The sequence below is a fragment of the Sarcophilus harrisii genome, chromosome 3 (assembly GCF_902635505.1).
Source record: "Sarcophilus harrisii chromosome 3, mSarHar1.11, whole genome shotgun sequence".
NCBI classification, from domain to species: Eukaryota; Metazoa; Chordata; class Mammalia; order Dasyuromorphia; family Dasyuridae; genus Sarcophilus; species Sarcophilus harrisii.
Window position 1 is genome coordinate 595,216,873 of NC_045428.1, and position 22,356 is coordinate 595,239,228.

Here is a 22,356-nt window from a genome sequence, read left to right on the forward strand (position 1 = left end):
GACTCCGAGCTGCTGGTTGTGTGGCTGCTGGTCGAGCTAGCTTCTTGACTCAGCTGCACACATTGCTATCGCCAATTCTCTTCCACCTCCGATCCTTCTTCACTAAGAATAAAGACTGACGATTTTCCCCTATCCTGAATTCCTGTCTCCTGTCGATTTAAAAATACATGATCTTCACAGCAACTAGCAAGTAATAAAATCACTTTAAAAAGATTAAAATTCCTTTTGTCAGATATTTAACATTATTATTCCATGTCAGGTGTTTGTAGGGTAAGTTTAATAAAAATAGAAGACAGGCTTTGAATGGACCAAAACTTGCAGGAGGAATAGTTCTGATCCAAAATCATATGTAAAAGGAATTAGGGCATATACCTCTTCCAGGCAACCATAAACAACATGAAACTAAAAATAATGATTATCAGTATTAAACATAAATCAAATCTTTTTGTTCCTGGTTACCCAGTTCCAGTGTACACTTAATTAGAGATTATATTTTGATATCAGCTGTCCCATGTAGTCATCTTGATGTGATCAGTGGCAGTGCAGAGGGTTGGGGGAACCCCTTCTGGTCGGTGCACAGGTTCAACGTGAAAGAATTCATGAAACCAAAATGTTAGATTGGCAAAAGGGAGTCGGCTTTTACTAGGAAGACTGACTTCTGAGTGACAAGGTTCTGGCAGAGAGATAAAGGTCCTAGCAGAGAAATCCTGGCAGAGAGATAAACTGGGGTGTTAACACTGAGAAGAGGGTGTCTCTTCAACAGCGGGCAGGGGTCCTGGCAGGCAGCTGTGCCAAAGGGAGAGAGATCTCTTGGCAAGGCATGATTCCTACTTCAGTCCTCTGCAAATTATGTCTTTAAAATTGCCCTTCTTTATAAGAGATCAATTAAATTAAATTCCTTCAATATGGTCACTGCTCCCAGGCCTAGATTTCCAGTTGAAATGAGACCACTTGAGTTCCAGCCACCAGGAGTGGTCCTGAACTAATTTTCAGCTCAATAGAAGGTGTAGCTACTCAGTAGAAATATCAGGTCTAGATCTCCAGGTAAATGAGACCACTAAGTAGGGAGGGGTCCTGGGCCAATCTTAATGAAACCACTTGTAGTGCCACAGTTCCCTTTTAACGCCCGGAGCCCAGTTTCCCTAATTGTCCTATTCAGTTACTCTACCTCAAGTTATAACCATTATTATTGGTTATAACCTCTTAACATTAAGATAAAGGTCATATCTTAGATCTTAGGCTATAATCATTCCCTCTTAATGTTTGATGGGATAAAGGTCTTTATTCATTTTAGATGTCATTAGAATATCAGGAGCCTCTCCAGTACCTCCCATTATGTCATCCTGGGTGCCTCCCCCCATTAGATCAGCCCCATCCAGGTGTCTCCCCCACGATGTCATTGTTCTTGTTACCCTATAAAAGAATCTTGTATCTGACATTCGAGGCTGGATTCTTTGAGACAATAGTCTCATTCAGCCCTGAGAGCAACCGTGGATCCATTTGGTCCCAGTAAATCTCTCCATTAAATAAATTATTAAATTGTTCTCTAATCTCTATCTTGCTCAGTTTCTCTGACATTACACAATTAACAACACCAAAGGGTGGGTCCCTGTCAGGAGAGTTTCAGGGCTCACCCCAAAAGTCAAGGACAGTTTCAGGGTTCATCCCATCAGTTCCACACTCATTCACTTAGGATAATCTTAGCTTAATGAGGAAAATTGTATTTGGCAGGCAGTGAGGTGAGCTGGATGGTGGTTCCAAATCAGAAATCCTCTAGCATGAATGAGGTCTTGTTTACCTCGGAGAACTTGGAAGGGGAATATTGAGGTTGAGAAGGGGGACCCCAAAAGTCCCAGACTGGTGTTGCGAGGTGTCTCCAAAGAATTCCCAAGCTTGAAGCCATCTGTTAGTCAAGGAGCGAATTTAATGTCCTGACCCAGTTTCCCTAATTGTCCTATTCAATTACTCTGCCTCAGGTTATTAATCATTCCCTCTTAACATTAAGAGAAAGGCCATATCTTAGACCTGAGGAGATACACTTATACAGCTTTCAATCATAGATATGTTAATTCATCCAATCCAAGGAGAAGGGTAGGAAGTAATCTCCAGATGAATTAAGAGTGGTCTCTAAAATTTGATTATCAATGACTAGATCATCCATCAGCAATGAACTGAGAAGGAGTCTATTCAGAAACAGACAGACTAATCAGACAGGAAACTCAGGTTTCCTGAGTCCAGAAACTCTCTGGTTAAGGAGTGGTCAGAATCTGATAGATTGGATGTGCTCAATTTCCTGAGTCATACCCGGAAGCCAGAAGACCCAGGACCACTGACCCATTGTTAGAACAGAAGCCCCAAGGTCAGGGGACCCCAAAATCACATTACATCAGGAACACCTTGTACAGGCAGGCACACAAAAGGGAGCTTAGATGTATGAGGAAGACTAAGAAAGTTTTGTCCCCAAACCAGCCTGTCCAGATATTTGAATTATTTACTGTCATTAACTTTTTTACTTTGAGTGGGAGATAAAGAGGAAAACTGAAAGATTCTTTTATGCTTTCACAACTCTGGCTAAGTTGGAGATTGGAGTGATAAAGACAAACAAAAACAGGAAGGAAATCTTTTTTTTTTCGGATTTGTAGATATTTATAGGCATCATAAACTATTGGAAACCAAAAATGATAACTGAATGATAACTATAAATTTTCAAATTAAGTTTTAAGGATTTTTGTATTTTGAAACATCTTAGTGGATTTTTGGAAGTTTACAGATAGGAGAAAGAATAAGTAGAAATGGTACATACCTCTTCACTTCCTGAAGAAATAGGAGATGATTTCATTTACTAGAACATAAAATGAACAAAAGTTAGTTTGAAATATTTCATCATCCTTTAATTGTTTTGGGCAATATTAGCTAAGTCACTTAAATTGAAATAGATTATGCAACTCCAGAAGTAAAAATTTAGCAATTAATTGAAATTATGTAAGGAAATATGTACAGGAGAGATTCGGTAGAATGTTACAATAGACTATGATTAGAAAATAAGATCAATTTAAGAAAAGTAGTGAAGGCAAAATAAAGTGTGGTATTGAAGGGGGGATGAAACTTTTTGTGTTCCCTTTAAAATGATCACTCTAAAACTGTGTTCCCTTTTGATCTTGGAGTCTCACACCCTCCTGGGAAAGCATATCTCCCCAGATAAATTAAATGTCATTATTCAATTAGAAATCTTGGTCCAAAAGCACCCCTTTTATCTTTTGGGGATGCCAGACCCTTTTAAATTCCAATTGGAGAGCTGGGCCGGATCTAGCCCTAGGGACTTTGGTTTTCTTTTCAACCTGAAATCAGCCTCAAGATTCCTTTTTAAAGGGCAATTTCTTTTTTTTTTCCTTTTTAAAATTATTATTATTATAGCTTTTTATTTACAAGATATGTGCATGGGTAGTTTTTCAGGGTAGACAATTGCAAAACCTTTTGTTCTAATTTTTCCCTCCTTCCCTCCACCCTTTCCCCAAGATAGCAGATTGATCAATACATGTTAAATATGTTAAAGTGATGAGGACAATACAGCCTCACCCAGGAGAGCATCTGCATTAAAATGTTCCTTTCAGATGCGCACCTTTTGGATGCAAACCCATCCCAAGTATGTCCCTTTCAGATGTAGAACCTATGCACCTTTTGGATGCAAACCCATCCCAAGTATGTTCCTTTCCAATGCAAAACCCAAATTGTTTTGTTTCTATATATAAGTAAGCCCTGAGAAAATGTCTCTTTGCAATTCTCTTAGTGTCTTTCTCACTTTAATAAAGTACCTTTTCTTATCACAGCCTTTTGTGTGGAGGTTCTCACTGCTAACCGGCCCTAGCTTGGTGTTTTGGAGAATTAGGAGACCAACCCATATTCCTGCCACATTCCATACCTCATCAAAAGTATAAGTTAAATACAATATATGTATACATGTCCATACAGCTATTTTGCTGTAAAAAAGAATCGGACTTTGAAATAGTGTACAATTAGCCCGTGAAGGAAATCAAAAATGCAGGCGGACAAAAATAGAGGGATTGGGAATTCTATGTAGTGGTTCATAGTCATCTCCCAGAGTTCTTTTGCTGGGTGTAGCTGGTTCAATTCATTATTGCTCCATTGGAACTGATTTGGTTCATCTCATTGCTGAGGATGGCCTGGTCCATCAGAATTGATCATCATATAGTATTGTTGTTGAAGTATATAATGATCTCCTGGTCCTGCTCATCTCACTCAGCATCAGTTCATGTAAGTCTCTCCAGGCCTTTCTGAAATCCTCTTGCTGCTTACAGAGCAATAATATTCCATAATATTCATATACCATAATTTATTCAGCCATTCTCCAGTTGATGGGCATCCACTCAGTTTCCAGTTTCTGACCACTACAAAGAGGGCTGCCACAAACATTCTTGGCCCCTTTCCCTTCTTTATGATCTCTTTGGGATATAAGCCCAGTAGTAACACTGCTGGATCAAAGGGGATGCACAGTTTGATAGCTTTTTGAGCATAGTTCCAAATCGCTCTCCAGAAAGACTGGATGTATTCATATTTCCATCAACAATGTATCAGTGGCCCAGTTTTCCCACATCCCCTCTAGCATTCCACTTTATTAAAGGGCAATTTCTGAACTCATTCTTAGTAGAAGATTTAAAGCAGGACCCTGCCCGCTGAGAAGGCATTCTCTTCTCAGTGCCAGCCTCCATTCCCCTAATAGGACTTTGCAACTACAGAAGTCAGGCTCTTAGCAAAACTGGCTTCCTATGCAATGACAAACTTCAATTTTTGTCAATTAAAATTTCTGGTTTTGTGAATTCTTTCACATTGAACCTGTGCCGACCAGAAGGGATTTCTTCAACTCTCTAATTGCCACTAACCTCATTAGCATCAGAGTATAAAAAGAAAGATCATTTTTAAAGTTGGTTGGCTTTAATCAAATGCCACTGGAAGGAGAAAGAAAATTTTCAAGAGAGACTTCAGTTGAGATAGGAAAAGAATGGGTGGAATGTTAAAGAAAAGTCAGCTCCTTTGTTCTGACAATGAATAGAAGATTTGAAAGTCAAGGCCTTGGAGTTTTGAAAAGGGACGTTTGAGGAAGGTTTTTTTTTTAATCTCATTGAGATAAGAAGGATATGAAAAACTTTTTGGAAAAGTATTTGTTACTAATTTCAGACAGATAATGTTTTATTAAGCTATGATATTTATTAAATGGAAACTATCGAAGCAAGTTTTAGAGCATAGAATTATTTGAATGTGACATACTAAAATTCTGTCCTTGAAAAAACATTAGAACATATGTTCTAATTCTTAGAGCCTCATGGTTTCCCCCCTCCAAAAAAAAAAAAAAGTGATGGAAAGATGAATCTTTGAAAGTAAGCTAATGGAATGCAAAGAACTCTATGATACGAGGTCATTATTCTTGGGAAAATTCAGATTTTGAATGTTAATGATGGGGTTAAATGGCATCCGGCAAAAGACCATGTTCCTGGTAGCAATCCAGTAGCTAAGTGGGTCCCAATGAAGAGCAAAGGGATTTCAGTGAAGAGCAAAGTGTAGAATTATCTTGTATTGACAGAATTATCTGATCTGGATCGAGCTAACCTGTAGTGATGTCCACTGTTATATTATACAATTTGCAGATTAAACTACAGACATCAACTTCCTAAGCTATCTTTTATGAGCAGGTTGGCCATGACCACCTGTGGCGTTCTCTTCTTTTTTATAATATATGATGGTTCACTCTGGGAGCAGGTTTCTTGGGGAGGTTTCCTGGAGTTTCAGTTCAGAGTAATAATCACCTCAAATACAGCCAGGAGTTAAAATCCAATCTTTTATTGTCTCTTCCAAAATAGCCCAGTTAGTTTTCTTAGAGGCCTATCTCCTTCCTTGGTTCCAAGAGCTCTTGCAGCTTGTCTGCCAGCTTCTGCCTCCAGCTCTCTCTGAATCTTCTCAACTGACCTCTCCTGACTGAACTCAGCTCTTTTTAAGCTCTTTTAGAGGTGTAAACTCAAAGGTTGACTCCTCCTCCGAGAGTGGGATTATGGGAGATGTGAATTCCCGTACTTGTGAACTCCAATGTGTGAGCTCTAATGTGTAAACTCTTAAACATTGTTTCTATCAACTCTAATGACTTAACATTTTGTAAGGATTCCAACAACCACCAATTGATTTATTTATGGAAATTTACTTATGCACCAATTAGCAGAGTTAGCACACCCTGCTCTGGGTTCTTTCCCATAAAAGGTTTCACTTCTCCCCCTGTTCATTGTTAATTGTGAGTTCATTAGGAGCTTTGCCCTCTTGCTGAGCATTATAATAAAACTTTGCTCCTTCACCTGGAGATGGTTTGAGGCTGTGAATTCATTTAAGACTCCCTACCTCTGTGGCTTGTATCACATCATTATCATTTATGATTGTAAATCCAGATTTGGCTTGGTTGAAGTTTATCCTGAACTAAATTATGAAGTGGTCGCATTTAGATTGAGCTATATTCTCTTATTAGGATGGCTGTGATAAATCAGAATTTAATGCAAAATATATTTGATAGTTGACATTAAAGGTGATGTGCTTGGAAACTGTATGGTTCAGGAAATCCTGTGTTCAATTATGATTTCAGACATTGATTAGCTGTATGAACCTGAGCAAGTCACTTAATTTCTGTGCCTCAGTTTCTTCATCTGTAAAATGGAATAACAAAAGTAATTATTTTGTTGTGAGGATCAAATGAGATAATAATTGGAAAATACTTAGCATAAGGCCTGATATTCGGTGAGCGCTATTTAAATGCTAGCTATTATTATTTTCAATAAGCATAATTACTCTCTCTGATTTTTGAATGATATTGTTATAGAATGCCAAATTAGCAGTTCTATAAGAGGATTTGAATATGCATTCAAATAAATTGATATTATTTGATTGACAAAGAATTTTTTGTTACATTTTAGAAATTCAAATATAAATATGATTTTTTTCATATTTTGAAATCTGATAATATTAAGGTATAAAAGGATTCATTTTTACAAGTCAACACCTCATGGATCTTTTTTTTTTACTTTTTCAGATTTCTCTTTCAGCCTATTAATGGCATTGTCCACATCAGGTATAGGTTCAAGTAAAACTAGGAAGAACAAGTGATATGGAGAAATTGGAACTCTCAGAAATTTCAGGTGATTTATATCTTCCTAATGTGATGTTCCTCTTATAGCTCTGTCATTAATAGAATTAGTTCTATAAGGTTTAAACTGGTTTTCACCACATGAACTAGTTTCTGGACAATCACATCTAGGAGGTTGTACTAAATTGTATTGAGTCTTGTTATTGGCAGATTTTAGGGACATTAAATAGGGAATCTCAGCAAGTGACTTGTGACCAGATTTGCTGGACCTTCAGAGCTGCTCTGAGGCCTATTCCAGAATTTCCAAGAAAAACTGTTTCCAGAGACCAGATTGATGGAGTGAATCCTGAAATTGTCTTCTGATTTTGGGGGGAGAGGGGAGAAACTCTCCTTGAACTCTAGAGAAACTCTCCTCTGGAACAGGCCCGCCACAGGGAATCAAGATAAGATGGTTTCATTCTGTTATCTTGGTGAGATTAGCTGCACCCTCTATTGAACTGAAAATTGGCTCAGGACCACTCCCAGTAAGTGGTCTCATTCAACCAGAAATCTAGGCCTGGGGGCAGTGACAACATTGAAGAAATCTCATTCAGTTGAAACCTCAGTCTCAGATTTTCTTATAAAAACATAATTTTAAACTCATATTTTTGCAGAAGTCTGAAGCAGGAGCATGCCATGTCGAGGGACCTCTCTCCCTTTGGCACAGCTGCCTACCAGGACCCCTGTCTGCTGTGAAGAGACACCCTCTTCTCAGTTTTAACACCCCCGTTTATCTCTCTGCCAGGATTTCTCTGCTAGGACCTTTATCTTCTAGCAAAAGCTGACTCCTGCAGTACCAATAATAAACTCCCTTTTTTGCCACTTAAACTCTTCAGGTTTGTGGATTCTTTCACGTTGAACCTTTGCGCCGACCAGAAGGGGTTCCCACAACTCTCTGATTGCCACTAGAATCGCATCAGAACTAATGACAATATTCATCAAGATATCTGGGAGGCTAACAAGAGATCACAAATCAGGTATCATAGGATATTTGGGGAGAAAGATGGGAAAAGAAAGAGAAATAAAAGCTCTCCCAAAGGACTTAGAGCCTAATTTTAACCAAAATTTTAGTTTTTAGTTGCTTCTTGTTAAGTACTTGAGTAATCAAATCAGGAATTGGTCATTTGGCCAATGGGGATTAGTTTGGCCCTAAGACTAATTCTTACCTCATAAGTCTTTTCTTGGGCAAAGGACAAGCATAAACTCCTTAATTTTCTAGACACTGGGAATCAGGCCTGGATTGTGTCTCACCTGGCTTGAGGAAACTCAAGAGGGTTTCTCTATATTGATTGGATTCCACTCATGTTCAGTCCCCAAATCAGAGACTTACTTAGCTTCCATGGTCTCAAAAAGCTTTCAGGTTTAACTCAGATGACAACCTGGGTATCCCACTTCTGACACCATGTCATTGTTCATGAGAACAAACCTCAAAATCTGAAAGAGTTTGAGAAAAAAATGTATTGGGTTGTTTGGTAAAAGAGAATGAGCCAGAAAGGAAATGTGTCTCCCTCCCTTTTGTCCAGACTCTGGAAGGTTTACTTAGGATTTATATAAAGATACACACAGAAATCATACATATGTAGTTAACCAATTTTGCTGAGAGAGCAACTTGAATGCATAATAGATTGAGATGATATTAATAAACATAAACATTCAATAAAATGTAGGCAAAGTCAAAACATAAATTGTGGATTTAAAACAGGTCCTGGATTAGAGGACTCAAAACAAGAGTTTTGGGGGTAGATCCAGGACCTGGGGGATCCAAAGTAGCCATTTCTAACACTCCTGGAAAGTAACTGAGGTCTGATTGATATCCTGGATTCAAATAAATCTCTAGAGGTTTGCATTCATTTCACTAGCTAATCAAATCAGTTCCAAGGCAGAGTTTCAGGAAGAGATCAATTGACACAGAGAAAAAGACATCACCTCTGATAAAAGTATGACTGTTTCAGGTGGGGAGTAAGGGCAGTTGCAGGAAAGATAAATAATGTATCAATAATTTACAAAATATCTGAGGTTTACAAGGATTTCAACTTGAATTAAATGTGGGGGAAAATTAGATTTCTCTTTTGACCTCTTAAGTTCACATAAGACTCATAAGTAACACTGATCTTAAAATCCCCACATTAAGAATCTGACTTTTGACTGCTGTTACAAAGTGGCATACTAAAATTTGTGGAATGCCGCTAAAGCAATCTTTAAAGGAAACTGCCTATCTTTGAACACTTACGTTAACAGAAAGAACTTTCATGTTTTCTTCTTCTTTTTTTACTTTTTTGATTTTGTTTTATCATAGATGTCTCGTATCATTGATGGCTCATAGAATCATTAGTTTCCACTTGCTCAATTCTAATTTTTAAGGAATTATTTTCTTCAATGAGCATTTTGTATTTTTTTTCTATTTGGCTAATTCTATTTTTTAGGGAATTATTTTCCATTGTATCTTTTTCAATGCTATTGACTTTTTTTCTCATAATTCTCTTGCATTACTCTAATTTCTTTTCTAATTTTTCCCTACTTCTTTAATTTGCTTTTAAAAATCTTTTTAAAGCTTTTCTAGGAATTCTTTTTGGGCCTAAAATCAAATTATATTTTTCTTTGAGGTTTTACATATAGCCCTTTTGATACTATTGTCTGTTTCTAAGTCTATGCCTTAATCCTCCCCATCAACACAAAACTACCTTCTATACTCAAATTCTTTTTTTGTTAATTGTTGTTTTTATTCTTTTTTTCTGCTTTTTTTGTGACATGGTATTTTTATGTGAGAATTAGGAGCTGGACATGCATTATCCCAAGCTTTTGGTGCTGGAGCTCAGGCTTTTGCCACTTTCTTTCACTTGGATGGTAGATTTTCCTTCTGATTTGTACTGGAAGTGGAGTCTCCCTCTTGGCCTCCCCTGGGTGTGGGGTTTAGCTGCTGGCCTGTACCAAGGATGGGGTTGTGCTACTGGGTTGCTATGGTAACAGTCTTTTTGGTGGCTGACTGTAGAGGTGGGATCTTATTACTGTTCTGTTCCAGGGACGGGGCCCTGCTTCTGTGTTGCTATGGAAACAGAGCCTCTCATTAAATTAAAAATGTTTTGCACAAACAAAACCAACGCAATCAAAATAAAAAAAAAAAAACCAAAAAGACAGGAAACAATTTTTACAACCAGCGTTTTTGATAAAGGCCTCATTTCTCAAATATATAAAGAAATGAATAAAATTCATAAGAATTACAAGTCACTTCCCAACTGATAAATGACCAAAGGCTAATCATAGGCAATTTTCAAACAAAGAAATCAAAGCTATCTATCGTCATATAAAAATGCTCTAAGTCACTATTGATTAGAGAAATATGAATCAAAACAACTCTGAGGTGCTACCTCAAGCCTGTCAGATTGGGTAATATGACAAAAAAAAATGCTAAACATTGGAGAAAATGTGGGAAAATTGGAACACTAATGCATTGTTGGTGGAGTTCTGGATTAATCCAACCATTCTGGAGAAGTTTAGAACTATGACCAAAGAGCTCTAAAACTGAGCATACCCTTTGATCCAGCAGTCCCACTACTATGTCTATATCCCCAAAAGGTTATAAAAAAATGGAAAAGGACCCACATGTACAAAAATCTTTATAGCAGGTTTTGTTTGGTGTGTGTGTGTGTGTGTGTGTGTGTGTGTGTGTGTGAGATGGCAAAGAATTGGAAATTAGGGGAACATTGGGGACATTGATTCCCCAGTCAGTTGGGGAATGGCTGAACAAGTTGTGGTATATGAATGTAATGGATTACTATCATGCTATAAGAAATGATGAGCAGGTGAATTTCAGAAAAACTTAGAAAGACTTACATGAATGGACACTGAATGAAATACGCAGAATCAGGAGAACATCGTGTCCAGTAACAGCAATACTGTGCGATGATCAACTATGACAGACTTAGCTCTTTTCCGCAATACAATAATCCAAGAAAATTCCAAAAGACTCATGATAGAAAATGCCATCCACATCCAGAGAAAGAACTGTAGAGTCTGAAATCAGCTGGAAGCAGATTATTTTCACTTTTCTAGTTTGGGGTTGTTGGTTTTTTTGTGGCTTTTTCCTTTTTTTCGGAGTCTTCTTTCACAACATAATATGGGAGTATGTTTCCATGACTGCACTTGTATAACCTGTCTCACATCGCTTGCCACTTTGGGGAGGGGAAAAGGGAAGAGAAGGAAGGAGAAAATTTTGGAACTCAAAATCTTATAAAAATGAATATGAAAACTATCTTTACACATAAACGAACAGAATAAAATACTGCCTAAAAACAAACAAACAAACAAAAGAAGCTGGGTCTCTCTACTAGCAAGTCCTAGAGGAGGAACTTTGTGGATGGTTAGCCCAGGTGTGGGGTCCTGCTGGTGGATTGCTAAGGAAACAGTGTCTCTCTTCTGGCAGGAAGTAGGTCCCAGAGGCAGGACTTCACTGTAGATCAGCACTGGACTCAGTGCTCAAAAGTGGAAGCCATTGGATGGGACCTTGCTGCGGTGCATAAACTACTCACTTGTCTAGGGAGCCTTTGCTTAAAAACAAAAACAAAAACAAAAACAAATGGGGTCACAAGGCATCAGATACAAATGAAAATAACAATGACAAAATAGCATCCTCCCTCAAAAAAGGAGGGGTTTAAGTTTTATGGCACAAAAAACAGAATTGAAAAAAAAATTGAAAGCAATTGTATTAATGATCTTACCTAATTTAAAAAAACCCCTAATTTCGATCAAATTAACAAAGGAAAAGAGAATTCACAACAAATGGAGAAATGAAGAAAATTCCCAAGACACATAACAGTACTTTGTGTCCTGGGAAACACGTTGATATTGATTGATGTGTCAGAGGAAGGTGGCACAGGGGCTGCAAGAATCAAGACCCTTGGAACCCTGGTAAGTTTGTGGACTGAAAGTCCACATACTCATGGGATCTTCTCTCCTATCTTTCTTTCTTTGCTGTGAGGTCATTTCAGGGGTTTCAGATTGCTCTATCCAGCTCATCCTCGATACAAGAGACAAAGAAACCCTTTGAAGGACTGAAGACGGTGTCTGTCTGAACCCTCACAATTTCCATCCGGGTCTCCTGATTCTGGGAAGTAGGATTGGGACTGCTATTGCACAGAAGAAGGAGAACCGGATTGGATTCCAGGACTTGAGTTCTGGTTCCAGCCCTGCCAACAATTCACTGTGTAGCCCTGGACAAGCTACTTCCCCTCTGGGTCACAGACCGCCCAGCTGTAAAATTGGACTAGATTCTAGTGTCAAACATTTGGAGCTAGAACAGGCTTCAAAAATAATCTTATGCAATGACTTCATTTTAAAGATGATGGAAATAAGGGCTAAGAGAGATTAAGTGGTTTACTGAAGCTCACACCACCTGTTGTCAAGGCAACAAAGCCGAGATTTGAAACCCATTACTTTGATTTTGAGTCTAATGTTCCAATCATTGGACCCCATCTTTGTGCCCCAAAAGTGCTTCCTGGCCCCCATGCTCCCTGTTCTAAGGTCCTGCTGCTTTTGTACATTCTTGATTCAAAGGCCCCTTCCATCTCCAATATGCCATGTTCTAAGGTCTTTTCCCAGCTCTGATACTCTATGTAATAAGATTACATTAAGCTAATTAAGCTGAGACATTCTGTTTCACAATCCCTTCTAGCTTTGACATATAGTGCTGACATCCCATGTTCCGGGGTTCCTCCCAGTTCTGACACGCCCTATTCTAGGAATCCTCCCAGCTCTGACATCCCTTGTTCTAAGAATCCTGCCAGCTTTGACATCCCCTGTTCTAAGGATCCTCCCAGCTCTGACATCCCCTGTTCTAAGGATCCTCCCAGTTCTGACACACCCTATTCTAGGAATCCTCCCAGCTCTGACATCCCCTGTTCTAAGAATCCTCCCAGCTCTGACATCCCCTGTTCTAAGCCTCCTCCCAGCTTTGACATCCCCTGTTCTAAGGTCCTTCCTAGTTATAGCATTCTGTGTTCTAAGATCTCTTCTGCTTCTCTCATTCTAGGTTCTAGGTCTAAAATCATTTGCAGGTTCTAGGTCTAAGATCATTTGCAGTTCTAACATCTCACCAGGTTATAACACAACTCTGAATTGTTCCGGCAGGAATGACCCCAGTTTGGAGTTCATAGCTCCCCAGTGATGCCAGTTTGGGTGAGGAAGCTCTCATCACCATTGGCAATGTTACTCCTCTCTTTTCTAGACCCAACTGACATCGTCCCCTACCCCCTTGACTTCCTTGTGGCTTCTGCCCTTTAGATCTTTTCCCAGCACGCTCCTGCCTGACCTCCCCAGGAAACATCAGAGCTCACGAGTCCAGAGCACAGAGGAAAGGCCAGTGGGGATGAGGGGAGATGGACATTTGTGTATGGGAAGAGGGAGAGGAGAGAGAAAGGATGCAGGAGAGGGAGGCAAACCAAGAGGACTGGAGGACAAGAGAAATCCTTTCTTCCACCCCAAACTTTTCACTCTTCCCAACTTCCCTGTTCTTGTTCCCGTCTCCCAGGCTCACAACTTGTGTTATTCTCAGTTCTCCCTTTTTTTCACTTCCCATAGCCAACCAGATGCCAGGGTCTGTCACTTCTACCATGGAAATCCCCTTCCACCTGCTGCAGTCCAGGGCCTGGGTTCCTGGCCGTGCACTCACGGGAGGTTCTGCCTCCTCGCTTCTGTCTCTGGGCTCCTTGAAGACTCAGCTAGCTCCCCCCTTTTGTGGGAAGGCTTTCCTGATCTCTGGGACAGTCCCTGTCCCTCTCTGTTTACTCTCTATAGATCTTGCTCGTGGCTGCAGCGGTTTGCATGTCATCTCCCAGATGGAGAAGAACTTTCTCCCTTCTCCCCTTGGGAGATGGCTGGTGGTGCAGTGGGTAGATCTGGGTCTGAGTTCAAATGTAACCTAGCTGGGTAGTCTTCAATATCCTCAACTATGAAATGGGGATGATAGCAGCCACTTCCCAGGCTTGTGATGAAGTTCTAATGAGTCTTTAAAAAAGAAAACCAAGCAGTAGAACCTTTCACTCCCTTCCCTTCCATCTTTCAAGTAAGCAAGTACTTGGCCCCTACTAGGTAACTGATAAGCTCTGTCCCTGAATCATTATTCTCTTAACTATGCCAAGGGAAGGAGAGAGGATTTTAAAAAGGGAGGAAGAGAAGGCGAGATGGGCAGGAAGAAGGTTGTGTTCAAGACAGGGCGGTCAAAGCCAGTGGCGGGCTGTGAAATTTCCCTCCCCTGGCTGTCTTCATAGGTGATTGACACATTCTGAATCAAGATGTCCTCACTTGATGAGGAAACTGAGGAACAGAAACCTTGATAGATTTCCCAAGACCGGGGTTTAAGGAAGAGGTGGCCTGAATCCATGGGGAATGGCCGGTACCTAGGGCTCCGGGGGATGGTGGGGATCGGAGATGGAATTTTGGCCAGGAACTAGAAGCCTGGGGGCTAAGGCTCCTGTACCCTGGAACTCCTCTCCTCTTACTAATGATTAAGCAATTATGGGTGCTCTTTCCCCAATCTGAGGAGGAAGTTTGCTCAGCCAGAGGGATGGACATAAGAGGAGAACTAAACTACTTGGAAAGTGATAAACGACAATCGGCTCCCACAGAGACCAAAGCTCCAAGACCATGAGGCCCCAGGTGCTGTTCTGGCTGCTTGGAGGAGCCCTCATGCTTTCTTGTATGTCTGGGGGCTGCCTCTGACAAGGACCAGGGACCCGAACCACAAGATCTCAGGGCAGGAAGGGTGGCTTTGGGAGACTGGGGTGGCTCTTGTTGTGGGGGAAAAGGGGAGGAGGTGCCTAAGAGTGCGGGGCTGCCTATCCAGGTATGAGGGTTTGTGGGGAGACAAGACTCTGAATCTGGATCCTTCCTTCCCAGGTAGGATGAGCTTGGGGATAGCAGTGCCTCAGTCCTGCAGAGGCGGGGAGGGATGTAGGAATGGAAGCCTGGACAATCCTCAGAGTCCAGTGTCTGGGGGCCTGAGACGGGGAGGGTCTGGGGACACCAAAACACTTCTAAAAAGCCTGTGCTCTCAGCACCTCGGAAGGACTCTTGAACCTGTAGTCGGGGAAGCCATTTGAGCCCTGATTGTCTATACCTTGTGGCTTGATTCTGAGCAAATCGATGCACCTCCGTGAACTTCAGTTTTCCCACTTAGAAAATGAGAGGCTGGGAGCAGCTACGTGGCGCAGTGGGTAGAGCACCAGCCCTGAAGTCAGGAGGACCCGAGTTCAAATCTGGCTTCAGACACTTAACATTTCCTAGCTGTGTGACCCGGGGCAAATCACTTAACCCCAAAGTGCCTCAGGAGAGAGAGAGAGAGAGAGAGAGAGAGAGAGAGAGAGAGAGAGAGACTGGACCTAAGAGGGTGGGGACATCAGAAAGAAGAGCATCTAATGTCAAGCTTTCTTTCTCCCAGCAACCACGGCCCTGGTCTGTCTCAAGGGCTACCTGATCCACATAGCTGACAGGTCAGAGTTCCCCATTGCCTGGACTGTCAAACTGAATGAGACCTGTCAGGCAGGGGAGAAATGTCAGGAGACGCTTATCCTCGTGGAGTCAGGTAAGGAAAGAGCTCTGGGACTCTCTTCTACTTCCCCAGCCCACCCCCAGCCTCCCCAGGGGCTTCTGCCAATCTCCAGTCTGCCCCCAGCCCTTCCCCCGGCAATCCCTTCTCTCTCCAGGGGACCAGATAACTGCGATTACCAGTCAGGGCTGCACCTCAGCCCAAGCCCATGAATCTAAGGACGTCCAGCACCGAGCACCCCCTGGGGTCACCATTGCGTCTTTCACCAAAGTCTGCCAGTCGGACCTGTGCAACAATCTGGACAACACTGTTCCCTTGTGGACAATGGAACCCACGTGTACGCTGGGCTGAGGGGGGAAGGGAAGAAGGAGGAGAATTACAGAGAGAGAGGGATGGAGAGAAGGGGAAGGGGGAAAGAAGAAGGAAGGAGGGGAGGGGAAGGGAAAGGATAAGGGGAAGAGAGGAAAGGAGGGGGAAGAATGAGGGGAGGGAATGAGAAGAGGGGAGGAAGGAGAAGAGGAGAGAAGAGGAAGGAAGAGGAGGGGAGGGGAGGGGATGAAGGGAGAAGAGGGGAAAGAATGAGGAGAGGGAATGAGGAGAGGGAAGAGGAAAGAAAGGGAGGGGAAGAGAGAAGAGGAAGAGAGGGGGAAGCATGGGGGAGGGGAGAGTAGAGGGAAGAATGAGAAGGAGTGGGAAAAAGGAAGGAAGGGAGGGGAGGAAAGAAGAAGACAGGGGAGAGGAAGGGAAGGGAGGAGTGGGGGGAGAATGAGGAGAGGGAATGAGAAGAAGGGAGGGGAAGGGAAGGAAAAGAGTGAAGGAGTGAAGAGGGGGGAGTATGAGACCAGAGAGGGGGGGGGGGGAGAGGAGAGGAGGAGGAGGAGAAGAATAGGAAGGCTGGGGAGAAAAGTAGAGGATGGAAGAGAAAGGGAACAGAGGGAAAAGTAGAGGAGAGGAAAGATGTAGAAGAAAGAGCAGATGGAGAAAAATAGGGAGAAAGACAGAAAAACAGGGGAAAACAGGAACAAAATGTGGGTAGAACAGAGGCTCAAGGCATGTGAGAAGGGGAGCAGAGAGTGGAGATAATGAAAGAAAGAGGGATGGAGAGAATCTCCGGGGAAGAGGCAAGGGGTCTGGTCTAGGGCCTCCTGCCCCCTTCAGCTCTATCCCCATCCTCTTTCCCTCTCCAGACCCGCCAGCGCCAGGGGGCTTGCAATGCCCAGCCTGCATGTCTTTACGCTCTTGCCCGGGCAGGACTTACATGGTCACCTGCCCCGCGGGCACTGCTCGCTGCTACCAAGGAAACATCCGTCTTGTGGGAGGTGAGAATCAGAGTCTGAGAGCTTGGCTTCCTGAGTCTGGGCTGGGGTCCAAAATTCCCGATCCCTCGACTGGGACAGGTTGGGAAGCAGGACTCGTCTCCCTCAGAGGCCCCTGATCCCAAGCCCACGGCTCAGTACATCCCTCCCTTCTTTCTCCTCCCCAGGGGACTTGTCACATTCTCTGCAGGTTCGGGGCTGTGTCCCCCAGGAGGCAGCCCAGGAGGGCTGCCAACTGCTCAACGGGACCCGGACCATTGGCCCCATTGCCCTGAAGGAGAGCTGCCAAGGTCTCAGATTCCATATGATCCCTGCCCTCTGTGATCCCACATCCCTCCTCCCATCCCCCCTTGAGCCTTTATGTTCCCCAAGAGCTCGGAACTTGCAGGAGAGCCACTGGGGAACGCTGTTCCCTCCTGGAGGGAGGGGGGTCATCACGGTTCTGCCCCGGATTGCCACCTGGTGGAAAATGCCCAAGGTTTGGAGTCAGAGGGACAGACTTTGGTTCTTGGGTGGGTCATTCATTCCTCGAGTGACTCCAAGCAAGAGCTTCCATTTCCTCATCTGTAAAATGGGGAGAGCAGGGCCCTAACTGCTGACCTCAGAGACTCAGTCCCCATTAGAACCGTCCAGGGTGGAGCCACTTCCCCCTGGCTAATGCCAGAATTTCCCACAGGAGGGTCCCCAGGGGGTCAGCCTGGGGTGGGAGATAGAGGGTAAAAGAGCTGGATTCCCAAGAGAAGCGGACACTGGCGATGAGCTAGGCTCTTACCCGTCACCTCCCCAGCCTCTGGGGCCTTGACTTGTTATCAGAGCGTGTTTCTATACTTTGGACAAAACCTAAGGGAAGAACCGCAAAATCTGGAGACCGACTCCGACGTCACGTGTGAGGCCGGGGAAGTGTGTCACGAGACCGTGCTGCTCATAGAGTCAGGTGAGGCCTCCAGCTCCGTCCCTTTCAAAGACCTGAGCTTGCCTGGGCCTTTAGGAGGCACCCTATTATGGAGACCGCCCCAGCAGCCCACACATCCTCTTCCCCAGCCCCGAAGCCCATAAAGGACCAGTAGTCCTGACCTCTAACCTCCAGCTTCGCAAGGATTCCAAGAGTCCCAGTCCTCAATCCCCCCCACATCCTGAGCCCCTTTACTTCCAGGACCCAACGGCATCATGCTGGGCAGTAAGGGGTGTATAAGGCCTGACAGTGCTTCGTCCAGATCTACCAAGATCGGCCCCCCCGGGATTACCATCACCTCCTATACCCGGCTCTGCAACTCCAACATGTGCAATAATATCAGCAGCACGGCTTCCATTTTGAAGCCGTCTCCTCCAGGTAACCCAGGGCCCACTCCCACAGCATCCAAGGGCGTGCCCCACAGAGAGACCCCGGGAGCCCAGCCTCGAGTCTTTTGCAAATCTGGGACAGTCCTTGCTTCCCTCTAGGACTCGGTCTCCCCATATATGAAATGATGGTGTTAAAACTAGATGATTTCTAAGATCTTTTCCAGTTCATATGTAGCATGTTGCCTGTTCTAAGGGCTTTGACATTCCCTATTCTAAGGATCCTCCCATCCTGACATTGCCTGTTCTAGGTTCCCTTTCAGCCTGACGTTGCCTGTGGTAAGGGCCCTCCTAGCTTTGCCATTTCCTGTTCCAAGGACCCTCCCAGCCCTGACATTTTCTGTGCTAAGGGCTCTTCCCTGTTCTAAGCTCCCTTCCAGCTCTGACATCCCTTGGTCCTCTTTCAGCTCTGATGTTCCCCGTTCTAAGGGTCCTGCCAGCTCTCACCTTTCATGTTCTAAGTGCTTCCCATTCATTAGACAGCATTACTTGATTCTCAGAACAACCCCGAGATAGCCGATGGACAAAGATTTTTATTCCCATCTCGTTGGGCTGTCGTGGCGCCGAGAGGAGAATAAACACAGATTAGTTAAGAACAGAATCAAGATGAGGAATTCAGTGTCATGGGCTCTTTTCATCACAATCACCACGAAGATGAGGGACCCCAGAGAAGCGCAGAGGGACAAAGACAGAGAGACAGAGACGGGAGGAGTGGAGGGGAGATCACCTAACAAGTCCCTGACCCTCTTCCTCTCCATACAGCTGAGCCTGCCCCCGGTCATCTCCTGTGTCCAACATGTGTGACCTTGGGATCCTTCTGTTTCACTGACCCTCTATTTACTTGTCCAAAGGGCACCTCCCGATGTTACTACGGAAGGTTGCAGCTCAATGGAGGTGAGAACCTCCCCTGGCTCCTTCTGGGGCTGGGTTAGAATACTTGGGCCGATGGATCAGGAAGCTGGGGAATCTGGGATGAAAGCTGTTAAATCAGAAAGCCTGACTCCCTGCGGGATAGGGCTGGACTCTGGGAGGTGTGGTGTTTGGGAGGGCTGTATTCCAGGGTCCCCAGTTCTAGAGTGAGAACTCTCTCTGGGTCTCTCTGGGCACAGGAGGGATCTCAAGTGGCTTGACCATCCGCGGCTGTGCACCCCCAAACCCCAGAGACTGCAAATTACTTGGGGAAACCCAAGCTTTTGGACCCATTAATGTGTCTGAGTTCTGCGGAGAGCCATCGGGGAACCAGTTGTTCTTTAACAGGGTTTCTGCCACCACAGCCCCAGCCTGGGGAGTGGGAGTTGGGTTTCTCTTGGTTTTGTGGGGAGATCTCCCCTAATTCTGAGGGCCTTTGGCTTCTGGGACCCATTGACACATTTTGATATGCAACGACCTTCAACACCAATGGCTCCTGACTCCCAGTGACTTCCCCATCCCCAAGTTCCTTGATGCTGGAAGGGGGATGACGGGAAGCGTGAGGAAATACTCACTGAAACCTGAAAATAAAATATGCTCTATCCAGCTGGGCCCTTGGTCTGTTTGTAGCATGGAGGAGGACAAATCAAAAACTACTCTCTCTCACTCATTGTCTCGCCCCCCAACTCCCTGTCACTGCTTCTCAGTCCATGATAGACCCTCAGCCTCTGCATCCTTTCTCTTCTTAGTAGATACTCCAACCTCCCTGCTATTAATATGGGTTTCCCGTGCTGATTGTGTCAATAAATCATGTGGATATTAACAATGATTGCTGAATATCATGTTTGGAGAGGATTGGGATTTAGGAGTGGAAAAGGGATGTCAGCCCTTGGGAAATAGGAGACTGCATAACAAGTTGGAGTGGATGATTTCAGGGTTTTGGTCATTTGAAGGCAAGTTCCATTTCCTGTCACTGGGCTTCCATCAAATATAGAGCCTCCTCCCTATGGGTACAAGCACAGGGTTGGGCTCAAGAAAGAGATGGAAAAGAAGTTACTATAGAGTGGCTGAAGTGCCATCTGGTGGTGACACGTATATTAATTCGTCTCACCTGAGAAGTCAGTGTCTTAATCATGTCCACTGTTCTCTGTAAACAGAAAGCAGAGGATCGAGCCAAAAGTGGTTCTGTTCCTTGGAGCTGAGCCTTTTTGTAACTTTAGTAATCACTCCTATATCACTTTGATAGAAATATTCTAGCATAATAACCCCCAAGCTCTCCTTCCCCAGCATTCACTTTCACTCTTTTCACTCTTTTCACTTTTCACTCCTAGAATATTCCCCTGGGGAGGTTATTACTGACACTGATTCCTATCAACATTAATGAGGTCTCAATAAAAGCATTATTGAAATGTTATCATAAAAACGGTAGTTCCAAAAACGACACACACACACACACACACACTTCCCTAACCTGGAGGGTGCTCATTCCTACATGTCTATGGAAAGACTGGCACAAATTTAAGTATTATTGAACTTTAAAGTCCTTTCTCTCCTTTTAGTTTTTTTTTTTGTTTGTTTGTTTGTTTTTACAACTAGACATGGCATTTGTGGTGAACAACTCAATTTATCCAGTGCCCTATAATGGAAAGACATCTGCAATGTTTACAATCTGGGAATGGGCTAAGACCTTACACTGCTCTTTCAGAAAGAGCTTACATCTTTATCCTAGAATAAACAAGTTTTTTCCAGTTCTGCTCATTTAGGGACTTGGCCCCAAAGATTTGTCACTTCCCAGAAAAAGAAGCAAGAGAACAGGGGTAATATTTCTTTCTTTCTTTCTTTTTCTTTTTTTTTTTTTTTGACAGTTCTTCTTTGTTCAGTCCTTGGTTTCCTCAGTGAGAGACCATCCAATACATTTCCAAAATTTTCATCTCTGTGGGAGAGGCAATACTAGGGCAATGGTCATTGGCCCAATAATCACCAAATAAATCTGGCACATAGAATTCCCTGATTTTTTTAATCCCAAGACTCTCCTATTGGTTTATGCTAGATAGATTTCAAAGAATTCATGATCTAGAAAGAAAAAAAGTTACATCTGTATTTAAATAGCATCATTTTCCTTTGTATTCATATTTTATTTAGCCATTTGAAAAGAGTATTTCCAGTAGAATTGATCAGACTACCAAAGGGGTCTAAAAAACAAACAAGATAAAGAACCACCATCTACATATAAATAAATGGTAGGGAAAAATTGGGGGCAGCTAGGTGGCTTAATGGAAAATTAGACCTAAGTTGGGAAGACTAGCGTTCAAATCTGCCCTCAGATATTTATTACCTGTGTGATCCTGGGCAAGTCATTTAACTCTATTTGCCTTAATCCACTGAAAAAGAAATTGGCAAAACACTCCAGTATCTTTGCCAAGAAAACTCCATGAACAGTATTGGCCAGTTATAGGCCACATGGCCACAAAGAGCCAGAATGACTGAATAACAACAATGAGAAGATAATGTACTACATCAGTCATTGGTGTAGGGGCCATTTATTGTCTTTGTTGGTTTCTCGGCTTCTTTCTTGGCCTTTTCATAAACATAAAGCCTCAGATCCTTTAAAACGGGTTACTTAAAGGCATGGTCCAAATTGGTTTTATGTTTCAGAGGCCTTTGGCAGCCTATGGACTTCTCAGAATAATGTTTTTAAGGGCATAAAACAAAAATACATAGGATCATCAAAAAAAAAAAAACCCAGTTATGTTGATATAATAGTTTATCAAAATATTTTTAAAACAAGTTCTTCAGGTTAAGAAACTCTTCCAAAGTTGAAGAATGACTGAATCACTCCAAAAAGAGCCTCATTGTTACATCTTCTGGGCTCTGTCCTTGTCCCTGATGACCTGCAAATTTTGGGGGGGGGAATACTCTCTTATAATGGAATATTCTAGGACAAAGTTTGCAATATTGTGGGCAGGATACAGAGGGGAGGGAGAAAGGAATAAGAAAGGAAGGAGTGGCATGGAACAGTGGCCAAAATCGTTGGTACCACTAGAACATTATTCCCATCTACTTGAAAAAAATTTTTTTAA

The 22,356-nt window shown here is 43.0% G+C and overlaps 1 protein-coding gene across 1 annotated transcript; it reads left to right on the top strand.

Annotated features, from left to right (window-relative positions):
• Nucleotides 1–14,735: 14,735 nt before the first annotated feature.
• Nucleotides 14,736–20,099, top strand: CD177 (CD177 molecule). The gene is made up of 9 exons (XM_012546719.3): nucleotides 14,736–14,864; nucleotides 15,606–15,749; nucleotides 15,871–16,050; nucleotides 16,901–17,032; nucleotides 17,197–17,319; nucleotides 17,817–17,963; nucleotides 18,183–18,359; nucleotides 19,130–19,261; nucleotides 19,477–20,099. The coding sequence occupies exons 1-9, from the start codon at nucleotides 14,813–14,815 to the stop codon at nucleotides 19,698–19,700; spliced, it is 1,311 nt and encodes a 436-aa protein (XP_012402173.1). The 5' UTR covers nucleotides 14,736–14,812; the 3' UTR covers nucleotides 19,701–20,099.
• The last annotated feature ends 2,257 nt before the right edge of the window (nucleotides 20,100–22,356 follow it).